This window comes from Loxodonta africana, chromosome 20, assembly GCF_030014295.1.
Source record: "Loxodonta africana isolate mLoxAfr1 chromosome 20, mLoxAfr1.hap2, whole genome shotgun sequence".
Classification (NCBI taxonomy): Eukaryota; Metazoa; Chordata; class Mammalia; order Proboscidea; family Elephantidae; genus Loxodonta; species Loxodonta africana.
Window position 1 is genome coordinate 21,135,839 of NC_087361.1, and position 12,532 is coordinate 21,148,370.

Genomic DNA, 12,532 nt, shown 5'->3' on the forward strand with positions numbered 1-12,532 from the left:
TTGAAGGTTCCTACAGCAGACAGCACATGAGACAGACAGCTCAGTGCAGGAAGAAGAACTGGGCTTTGGAGCCAGCTTTAACCTTGCCTCTACCCTTTGCTTAGCAGTATAGCCTTGGCAAACTGTTAACAGCCTTGAGCTTCAGTTTTCTCATTCACCAAAGGGAGGTTACAATGCTCACTCCTGGAATTATTTTAAAGATTAAAAAAAAGATAGCGTACATAAAGAATTTCATCAAATGTTTAAGGCTCAATAAATGTTAGCTGTTTCATTATAATTATTAGTAATAATAAAGTGAGCTATATATATACATATATATTTTTTTAATTTTTCAGTAATCATAGGAAAATTTAATCCAGTGGTATAACAGATATTCAGATTAGACTTCATCACATTAGGAAAATAATGACATTCAATAAAGTACCCTGTGAACATTTGTGATTAACCCACACTGAATAATCCCACTTATAAACCTACAGTATCTTCAGGTGGGATTTCAAATTGAAAGCAAGCCGGGAAACAGAAACTAAGAAAAAAAGAAGTCATTTCTATCATCATTAATAATTTTTTTTTTTTTTTTTAATTAACCCAGCATATCTGGTAAGTGGATTGGGTGCACAAGATCTGGCTTTACTTTAAACATATCGATTAGATATAAAGGGGAAAAAAAGTGGCCAGCACAAGGAAGCTGCGGAAAAAGTTTCTTCCTGGGACTTTCAGCTGCATGAACCCAGGTATACACGCTTGCAAAACAAAAAAAGCAGCTAATGAGCAAACAGTCTCTAGTTTAAATGCATGGAATGCAATGAACAATTCAGTAGGATTCAGCTTCAGCAGAATTTTGTGTTCCTTACGAGATTATCATCAGAAATAGATTTTTAAAAAACGCTAATTTCCCAATAGATACACCCTTTTAGAATATACTACATAATTTTTCTTAAGAGCTAGAAAAATATGTTTGGACTCTAAGCGAAGTGATTTCTGGGGAAAACACATGATGCCAACCTGAAGCTAAAACCCTGAGCACATATACAGAAATGTACACAATATTCCCAGGGTATACGTAAACAGGGACAGCCACTTAGTAAACGGTACTGAAAAGCCACTGTGGGCTGGTAGTGGCATATTCCACTCTCCTTAGGCATCTCCCTCTGGTGCGTTAATACGTGACATCATACTCTCACATAACGTTTCATAATGAAGTGAAATAAAAATCCCCTCCAGATTGCAACTGTGAGATAATCAGGTTCTGTACTGCTCATTAGGACTGCAATTATGTAACAAAACTCTCCAAATATAGTTCAGTTATTACAGTTATTAATCATTCTGGTTTTGTTTCAAGTACTTGCTTTATAGCCTGTTGGATAGACTCCAGTATTCTACAGGCTGAATGTCCAAAGTCAAACATGTGCATGTGAATCTGCTGTTCTAACGGCCTTTCAAAGGCCTTTCAACACAATTTACCCTTTCAATTTGTATTTGTGAGCGCAAAAAAAAAAAGAGGGGAAATTAAGCTGATGTCAATAGAGTCACTGACCTTTGCAATAAACAGAAGATAGTCCTTAACAGAAAACAACTTGACAAATAAGTAACCTATTTTCTAGGACTAGAAATAGTGCTGCTTAAGCAGTTAGTCTCAGAAGTACCTCAGAAGTACCGGTCAGTTCTTAAAAAAAGGACGGAAGGATCCTAAGACTCTGTACATTTGATGAGGAAAATGATAAGAAGGCCAGCAAATTTTTAAAGGTTCAAAGACCCAACCCTCAGGGGACAGAATATCTTTCTAAACATTTTTTGCATCAAAGCCATGTATTCTGATTAATTTAACTCCAATATGGCAAGTAAGACAGCAGATGTATTGTACAGAACAAACACCATCTGCGCCACCTTAGATCATTGCTACAGATATATTTCTAGGAAAAAAAAATATATATACACCTGAGAAATTCTCAAGCCTAGATTCTGAGATGCTGAAGTATTTACCAAATAGAATTCCAAAAATGACTGCATAATTATTTCAGTATTAACATAGACAGCCCATCAAAATAAATGGAATAATACATCAACATGATTTACAAAATGCACACTGCCAATTTCACACGGTATGCAGTTTTTGCAGTTTAGCTACATACATTGGGCCCCAAGCTTTGCCCTTATCTGGAATTACCAAGAGCCCGCATTCCTGGCCAGTGGGAGCAAATGTGAAGTCTGGGGAACAAGTCCTTGCCATTCCCTTTATGTCCACAGGCACGATGTTACTGCAGGAATTTAAAATTTCACTGATCACATCCTGATTTTCTGCCTTGGAAAGTGTGCACGTAGAGTAAACGAGTAACCCTCCAGGACGTAGGGCCTTAATTGCAGACCTGCAAGGGATCATCAAAATACAGAAGATGGATTAAGCAGGTACATTAAGAGGAAAATAGGGGGTCTGAGGGCTACTTGAAACTAACCTTACAGGCTGCAATCACTTTGGATGTTTTTTAGCTTTACCATTAGTTCTTTCTAACTGACCCCTGGGTGACTGGGAAATCCTTAACTGGATCAATCAGCATGGGAGAAAATGGAACGAGTGTTGTATTTGTTTGACTGTTGGTAGTTTCGTTCTCTTAAGGGTAGGAGGATGGGGATAAAGTACGGGATACTTTATCTTTGGATAAGGATTTTTTTTTTCACTGCACTTTAGATGAAGGTTTACAGGACAAACTCACTTCTCATTAAACAATTAGTACGTATGTTGTTTTATGACATTAGGTAACAATCCTATCACATGCCAACACTCTCCCTTCTTGGTCTTGGGTTACCTATTACCAGCTTTTCTGTCCCCTCCTGCCTTCTAGTCCTTGCTCCTGGGCTGGTGTGCCCCTTTAGTCTCATTTTGTTTTATGGACCTGTCTAATCTTTGGCTGAAGGGTAAACCTCAGGAGTGACTTCATTATTGAGCTAAAAGGGTGTCTGGGGGCCATACTTCCGGCATTTCTCCAGTCTCTGAGAGGCCAGTAAGTCTGGTCTTTTTCTGTGAGTTAGAATTTTGTTCTACATTTTTCTCCACCTCTGTTCAGGACCCTCTATTGTGATCCCTGTCAGCGCAGTCAGTGGCGGTAGCCGAGCACCATCTAGATGTACTGGACTCAGTCTGGTAGAGGCCACGGTTGTTGTGGTCCATTAGTCCTTTGGACTAATCTTTCCCTTGTGTCTTTCATTTTCTTCATTCTCCCTTGCTCCCGAAGGGGTGAGACCAGTGGAGTACCTTAGATGGGTGCACACAGGCTTGGATAAAGATATTTTTACCTAAAGATGTATTTATCTTTGAATATACCAGCATATTGTCTGAACAGTGCTGGAAGAGGGGTCCCATAGGTCCAAGGCATTCAAAATACACAGTGGCTGCAACAATGGACTTGATCATGAAGATGGCGCAAGACTGGGCAACATTTTGTTCTGTTGTATGTGGGGTCACCGTGAGTCAGAGTCGACTCGGTGGCAAGTAACAACTTTGGATACAGCGAGTTGTGTTAATGGATAGGTGGGAAGGAGCATTTAAACTTCAGGAAAGAGATAAGGGCTCAGAGTGACAGCTGAAGTCATGTGGATAAGATTTCTCAGGAAAAAGGCAAGAAGTGGACTAAAGACAAACACTCAGCGTACGCATACATTTAAAGGAAGGGAGAAATCAGAAAGGAAATTAAGAAGTCTTCACCAGGTGAGTGATTAGTGTGAGGGGAGAGACTGGAAGAAAGTTTTGTTTTGCTTTTTAAGTGGGAGATTTTTTATATCCGTAGATGCAGACCCAGGAGAAGAAAGGTCCCAGGATTCTGGACTACAAATGGAGGAGTTAGCTTCAGAAAAGAAGAGATTCCAGCTCTCCTCATCTGAAACCACATGGAAGCATGAGCAGGGATGTTTGAAGGCAGATGGACGTTCATGAGAAACAGCTCTGATACTATGGAATCAGAAGCAAGGTCATTTACTTAGAGATAAAACTAGAAAAATTTTAGTCTTGATGCACTGGTGGTAATAACCCCAAAGCAATTACTCATCAGGACTTTTTTTTTTTTTTTTTAAAGAAATCACATTCCAGGACCTCTACTGGTTTTGAGAGCATATTTAGCCCCCAGTCTCGCATCTGTATCTAAACAACTAGGACATATTATCAACGTAAGTTCAAATTCTGTGCTCTATGTTTGATTATAAAAAGAATGAGAAATTCTAATTCAAGACAAGCAAATTGACAACATTGAATTCTACCTGAACCCTATGATTCTGGAAAACAGGGAGAGTTACAGAATACAGGGTGCAGCATGGTGACATAAGTGACATAAATCCTAACATGAAGTCAATGTCTGAAGGTGATAAATAAAAAATATAGGATAACATATTATTTAGAGATTTAGGAATGACCTGGAGAGAAAATTAAAAACAGGAATATTTAGAAGTGGTTGTCCCTGAGAAGACCAGGGAAAGAGAGGAATGGCAAGGGAAAGTTCATTTTTACTAGAAGCTCACTTATATTTTTAATTTTCTACCCATGTGATATATTTCTATGACACAACAAGTTAGAGATATGACACAGTGTGATAAATACCAGAACTTTTCCCATAGAGGTCAGGTTTGTTCTTAATTTCTGTTAAAGAATCGCTTCTTTGAGAGGATTGACTCCAATTTTGAAAGAGTCCTACTATGGGTAAAACACTACGAAACAGTATGGCATGCTACAGAGAAATCTCTCGTGAAAGGAAGAGTCAACTGATGCAGCAAACTTGGTTGTCTTATTTTAAGAATTGCTACAACCACCCCAACCTTCAGCAACCACCACTCTCATCCATCAGCAGCCATCGACACTGAGGCAAGACCTTTCACCAGCAAAAAGATCATGACTCACTGAAGGCTCACATGATGGCTAGCATTTTTTAGCAATAAAGTGTTTTCTCAGACTTAATACTATTGCACACTTAACAGACTACAGTATAGAGTAAACATAACTTTTATATGCCCTGGGAAAGCAAAAAATTCATGTGACTCGCTTTACTGAGATACTCGCTTTATTGCAGTGATCTGGATCCAAACCCACAATATCTCTGAGGTATGCCTGTATAGGTAAAATTGAGGAAATGTGAATAAGATCTGTGAATTGTACTAAGGTCAATTTCCTGTTTATGATATTGTACTATATTTTGCAAAATGTTAGCACTGAGAGAAATTGGGTAAAGTGTCCATAGGATATCACTGTTATTTCTTACACTGCTTGTGAATCTAAAATTACCTCAATAAAATTTTCAACTAAAGAAAAAAAAAGAATTGCCTCTCTACAAAATGTATTCCCTCAGGTTCCAGATAACTAAAATTTTATGGTATGCAGAATTTTCAGTCTTCCTATGCATTTATTTATTGATTAAAATATATTTTGGGGGTGCCTACCATCCTTCAGTGTTTGTTGTTAGTCTTAAAAAAAAAAAAAGTGTGTTTTCCTTACTTCTCTCTATCCCCTATATATCCCCACAGGAACAAAAAAGGCTCATATCTAGATACCAGAGATGTGAACTGCTAATGCGATAGCTAGCACTCTGTGGTGGGCAGGATAATAGCCCCTCAAAGGTGTCCACATCCATATCCCCAGGACTATAAATATGGTACTTTACATGGCAAAAGGGACTTTAAGATGCAATTAAATTAAGGATCTTGAGATAGGGAAATTATTCTGGATTATCCAGGTGAGACCCAGTATACTCACAAAGGTCTTTATCAGTGAAAAGGGGAGGAGGCAGAATCAGAGAAACATTTGTGGTGACAAAAGCAGTGACAGGACTGCTGGCTGAGGGCCAGGAGCCATGGAATGTGGGCTTTTCCAGAAGCCAGAAAAGGCAAGGAAATGGATTCTCTCCTAGACTCTCCAGAAGGGACACTGCCCTGCTGGCACTTTGGCTTTAGGCCCATGAGACTCATTTTGAACTGCTGGTCTTTAGAAGTATAAAATAATGAATCTATGTTATTTTAAGCCACTAAGTTGGTAGTAATTTATCACAGCAACAACAGGAAGCTAATACACAGTCAGTAATGGCTTCTTTTACAGACATACACTAAGGCATCTGCAGATTTTGCTAAAATTGTATAGTTTATCATAACTCTGCTCATTTTGGATCATTTTCTCCTGACTACAGCAATGGGTATAAGATTTTCTAAAATCTTAGAATACTGTGCAAGGGAAATATGCAGTATTTGAATGCGGTATCTTTAAACCACCATTAAAAGGACTTATTTTGGCCCTAGTTCTACAATTAGCAAAGCTAATTCTTAATCAAGTAAATACGATTCTCTCTCATTACAGCTGTATAAAACCACATAAAAGTTTCATCATGTACAAACAATATGTTCCTGCTTGATGCAAATTTAAATTAATTTGTATAATGTTGCCAATACTGGCTGATTCTTCTTCGTTTTCATTCCAACGTTCATTATTTATCTTTCTAGAACTTAAAAAATACTGGCTGATTCTTCTTCGTTTTCATTCCAACGTTCATTATTTATCTTTCTAGAACTAGGCTGGTATAAATGGTATAAAAGAATAAGTAAAAAAATTGAACAAAAGATTTCAAAGGGTGGCTCTAGAAGACAAAGTAAAGTATTATAATGAAATATGCAAAGACCTGGAGTTATGAAACCAAAATGGAAGAACTTGCTCAGCATTTTTCAAGCTGAAAGAACTGAAGAAAAAATTCCAAGCCTCAAGTGGCAATACTGAAGGATTCTAAGGGCAAAAACTTGAACAATGCAGAAAGTATCAAAAGAAGATAGAAGGAACACACAGAGTCATTGTACCAAAAAGAACTGATTGACACTCAACCATTTCAGGAGGTACCATATGATCAAGAATCAAATGGTAGTGAAGGAAGAAGTCCAAGCTGCACTGAAGGCACTGGAGAAAAACAAGACTTCGGGAATTGACAGAATACCAGTTGAGATGTACGTTGGATAGAATTGTGTCCCCTCAAAAATCTATGTCGACTTGGTTAGACTGTGATTTCCAGTATTGTGTGGTTGTCCTCCATTTTGTAATTTTCTTATGTGTTATAAATCATATTCTCTGCCTGTGGTTAAAGAGGATTAGGGTGGGATGTAACACCCTCGCTCAGGTCACATCTCTGATCCAATGTAAAGGGAGTTTCCCTGGGATGTGGCCTGAACCACCTTTTATCTTACAAGAGATAAAAGAGAAGCAAACAGAAAGTGGGGGACCTCATACCACCAAGAAAACAGTGCCGGGAGCTGAGCGTGTCCTTGGGACCCGGGGTCCCTGTGTGGAGAAGTTCCTAGTCCAAGGGAAGATTGATGACAAGGTCCACACAGAGAGAAAAGCTTCCCCTGGAGCTGAGGCCCTGAATTTGGATGTGTAGCCTACTAGACTGTGAGGAAATAAATTTCTCTTTGCTAAAGCTAATCCACTTGTGGTATTTCTGTTACAGTACTATTAGATGACCAAGACAAGACGGTTCAATAAATGGATGCAACGCTGGAATCACTCACCCCTCTATGCCAAGAAGTTTGCAAGGCAGCTACCTGGCCAACCGGCTAGAAGAGATCCATATTCGTGCCCATTTCAAAGAAAGGTGATCTAACAGAATACATAAATTATTGAACAGTATCATTAATATCACATGCAAGTAAAATTATGCTGAAGATAATTAAAAAATGATTGCAGCAGTACATCAATAGGGAGCTGCCAGATATTCAAGACAGATTCAGAAGAGGATGTATAATAAAGGGATATCACTGCTGATGTTAGATGGGTCTTGGCTGAAAGCAGAGAATACCAGAAAGATGTTTACCTGTGTTTTATTGACTATGCAAAGGCATTTGACTGTGTGGATCATTACAAATTATGGACAACACTGAGAAGACTAGGGATTCCAGAACACTTAATTGTGCTCATGCAGAACCTGTACATAGACCAAGAGGCAGTCCTTTGAACATAACGAGCCCTGGTAGCAAAGTGGTTAAGAGCTCAGGCTGCTAACCAAAAGGTCAGCCGTTCGAATCCACCAGTCACTCCTTAGAAACCCTATGGGGCAGTTCTACTTCTATAGGGTCACTGTAAATTGGAATCGACTTGACGAAACACAACAACAAGGGGGTACTGTATGTTTTAAAATCAGGAAAGGTGCACGTTACAATTGCATCCTTTCACCATACCTATTTAACCTGTATGCTGAGCAAATAATCCGAGGAGCTAGACTACATGAAGAATGCAGCATTAGGATTAGGGCAAGGCTCACTAAGAGCCTGCAGTATGGAGATGACACAATCTTGCTTGCTGAAAATGAAGAAGGTTTTAAGCACTTACTTATTAAGAGCAAAGATTATAGCCTTCACATGGATTACACTTCAACATTAAGAAAACAAAAATTCTCACAACTGGACCACTAAGCAACATTACAATAAATGAAGAAAATACTGGAGTTGTCAAGGTTTTAATTTTACTTGGATCCATGATCAACGCGCAGGGAGACAGCAGTCAAGAAATCAAACGACATACTGTATTGGGAAAATCTGCTGCAAAAGACCTCTTTCAAGTGTTAAAAAGCAAAGATGTCACTCTGAGGACTAAGGTGCACCTGAACCAAACCATGGTATTTTCAGTGGCCTCATAATGCATGTGAAAGCTGGACAATGAATAAGGAAGATCGAAGAAGAACTGATGCATCTGAATTATCATGTTGGTGAAGAATACTGAATATACCATGGTCTACCAGAAGAATGAACAAATCTGTCTTGGAAGAAGTATAGCCAGAATGCTCCTTAGAAGTGGAGATAGCGAGACTTCATCTCACGTACTTTGGACATGTTATGGGGAGGGACTAATCCCTGGAGAAGGACATCATTCTTGTTAGAGGGTCAGCGAAAAAGAGGAAGACCCTCAATGAGGTAGACTGACACTGTGATTGCAACACTGGGCTCAAACATAGCAAAGACTATGAGGATGGTGCAGGACCAGGCAGTGTTTTGTTCTGTTGTATACAGGGTCACTATGAGTCAGAACCAACTCGATGGCACCTAACAACAACAACACTGCCCACGTTAACTTCTAAACAAGGAAATTGTGTGTGGCAATGCAAAGGCTTTTTTACCAATTGCGTTAATCTCAAGACCCTAGGTCAAAATGTGAAGGATTCCCATCAAAAGACTGTTGCTGTTTTGCTGCTGCTGGCTGTTTAAACACCATTGCCGCCGAGTCGATTCTGACCCATAGCGACCCTATAGGACAGACCAGAACTGCCCCATAGAGTTTGCAAGGAGCGCCTGGTGGATTTGAACTGCCAACCTTTTGGTACTCAATTTTACTTAAGGTTCTAGCATTCAACAACTTCATAATCATCATACCAACTCAGTGATTTAAAAAGCAATGCTTCTGGTCTTGATCTTCTATAAAAATTGAAAGATAAATTTAGTATATCTTTTATAACATACCAAATGAAAATTAACACACTTCTAAAATATAAGTACCTACCTACTCAGGATCACTAATCTAGTGTATAGGCCAAATTATCTGCTTCTGTAACTATTCACAAATATTTTGAAACAGTCTTCAAGGAACAAGTAATATATTATTATAGGTCTCATCAAAATCATAAACAGTAGACTATACATGACTATAGGAGCCCTAGTGGCACCATGGTTAAACGCTTGACTGCTGACCAGAAGGTTGGTGGTTCGAAGTCACCTGCCGCTCTGTGGGAGAAAGCTGTGGCAGTCTGCTCCTGTAAAGATGACAGCCTTGGAAACCCTATGGGGCAGCTCTACTCTGTCCTATGGGGTCACTATGACTTGGAATTTGACTTGACAGCAATGCATTTATTTTGTTTTGTTTTCTATATATGACTATGTATGTATTTTTAGGACAGTTAGATAATAAGATGTGAAAAGGGTTGCTGTGGAAGAAAAATTAATATAGTCACAAGAGACAAACTCACCAAGAGAAACTATTCTAGAGGGAGAAAAAAAATTTTAATTAGATAGAGAAATACTAATAAACTCTGAAAAAGTTACAGTGTTGCGTATATAAAATGACATTTCAGGATTAGAAAAGAAGAAAATGTTGGATTGGGTAAATTTCTATTCCATGCACAGTTATTCTTCTTTCTTGTTAATGTTGTTTTTGGGTCCCATCGAGTCAATTCTGACTCAGTGACCCATGTGAAAACTAGAGCTGCCCCCATAGGGTTTTCTTGGTAGTAATCTTTACAAAAGCAAGTTGTCAGGTTTTTCTCCCTCAGAGTCACTGGCTGGGCTCGAACCTCCAACCTTTCAGTTAGCACCAAGCACGTAGCAGAAGGAAAACTAACCAACTAAGCAACATCTCTTCTGGCACTGTAGTATCCTCTGCTGCTGCTGTTGTTAGCTGCATCAAGTCAGTTCCTCTTCTAACCTCCACATGAGCAGTGGCTCCTTAGCTTCTCAATAACTCTGAGTTTCATGGCCTAACAAGATCCTGAGCACCGGGATATTTTTTCACCTGTGCTGTAACCACTAACTATACTGCATAAAATTACTATAAACCAAGTTACATTACGACTGGCATTATTCACCACTGAATTACGACTGTTGCTAGAGAGATGTTCCACAGAGCTTTCTAATCATACTTACAAACAGGAGGCTGAAAAGGATGTCATGACACACTACCGTAGATGAAGCAAAAGTATTATTTTTTAACAGAGTAGGTAAAATGCTAGCCCTAGTACTCTAAACTGAAATGGGAACTTGTAGACATTATCTTGGGTTTTATCTATTATTCAATACACAAAACCCACCTACAATGCAAAGCTGGGAGGAGTGCTTCTAAAGGAAGCAAAACTGCCACAACATACAATCCTTCTATTATTTCCCTGAAATGTGTATCTCCCTCAGGAGCCTCCCACCTCAGTGCTGATCAAGCCTATACTTACTTTAGATCCGGACGAAGGGCGGATCTCACAACACTGCTGTAGGAAATAAAGCTGATTTTGATCTTGATTATAGCATAAAATACTTTGGGAAATGCTTTTATCCCAAGCTCTGCTAACAGAATGCTGGCTTTGCTGCCATAGAAGCATTCCAGATACCCCACGGATAAATTACCCCAAATTTTTATTTGTCTTTCTGTGTATTATGGAATAGGCTAAAACACATTTTGTACTTGAACCACCTCACAGCTCAAAACAAAACATTCTAAAGAAAAAAACAAACAACAGAAAACTGTTAAATAGAATATAGGAGTCCCTGGGTGATGCAAATGGCTAAGCACTTGACTACTAGCTGAAAAGTTTGGTGGTTCAAACCCACCCAGAGGCACCTCGGAAGACAGGCTTGGTGATTTGCTTCCTAAAGGTCACAGTCTTGAAAACCCTATGGAGTAGTTCTACTCCGCACACATGGGGTCCCCATGAGTCGTAATCGACTCAAGGGCAATTGATAACACCAACAACAAATATAATGTTAAATTCTCCTTAACAGAAACCTTCAGTTGATTTTTTTTTGCAGTTTACAGAGTATACCTGAAAGGTACTTCAGGTCTCCGATTGCTTATGCTCTATTGTGAAATCCAAAAAGTTCTGGAATCTGAAGTTTTCTTAAGTTGCAGCAGACTCATTTGGCCTCAAAATCTGACCTTAAATTGCTGTCAGGCTGTTTATGGTGAAGAATTATCCCAAGTGGTGTAACTGTTTTGCTGAAAGTGTGCTAGTATGTTTGATGACAGAGTGCTGCCCCAGACCCTACTGTGGGGAGGGATTTACGTGACATACCAAATATGCCCTGTATTACCTTTGTAAAATCTAAAGATTTTGAAGCACATGTTGTCTCAAAGGTTTTGAATAACATTTTGGACTTGTATTTTAGATTTAAATGAGTTATACTGCAAAGCTATATTAAGTATATTCTGTCCTATGTCTAGATGTCAGGCTAGCCACCCAGTTCTCTGAGAAAAGCTTAATTTAACTGATTTTTAAAAATAAACCACTTAAATGTAAACATTAAAAATCACCAGACAGGCAAAGCTACCAATAAGCAGTCTAGATGCACACATCCACAGTGTTTTCTTATTCTAATACAAGCTAAGAAGGAAAGCCGGGTTGTTTTGTGTTCTTCTAAGACACCAAGCATTCCTCCAAAAAAAAACAAGTATTTTGATTGGTGAATACTTTTAAAAAGTACTTTTTACAATCATAAATAAAAGCCAATTTTTCAGGGGCTCATTTTATCTTTCTCAAATTTAATTACTACTTTGCTTTCCACTGCATTTCTCCATGCTAAAAAGATCTGCTTGAAAAAAGGCAGAATCAGGTCTCAAGAGCCATTTAAAATATGGTCTTAGAAACTACCCAGGACATGTAGCTTTCCCAGCACAAGAAGAAAAGAAGACCGCCATTACATTTCCAGGCTAATTACTAACAAGTAAACTGCAGTGATAAAGCAAAAAAAAAAAATGATTACGTGAGTATAAAACCCATGCCTTAATGAAAGCATGAACTCAATGAGCTTAAAAACCAAACAAAAAAATCTA

General features: G+C 38.7%; 1 protein-coding gene across 2 annotated transcripts in view; it reads right to left on the minus strand.

The window, feature by feature from the left end:
* Positions 1–556: 556 nt before the first annotated feature.
* NSUN3 (NOP2/Sun RNA methyltransferase 3) overlaps positions 557–12,532 on the minus strand; it is a 76,968-nt gene continuing 64,992 nt past the window's right edge. For both annotated transcript variants that reach the window (XM_064273083.1, XM_064273082.1), the window contains exon 6: positions 557–2,366. In XM_064273083.1, the coding sequence (XP_064129153.1) occupies positions 2,096–2,366 (271 nt within the window). In that variant the 3' untranslated portion in view covers positions 557–2,095. The remainder of the gene's footprint in view (positions 2,367–12,532) is intronic.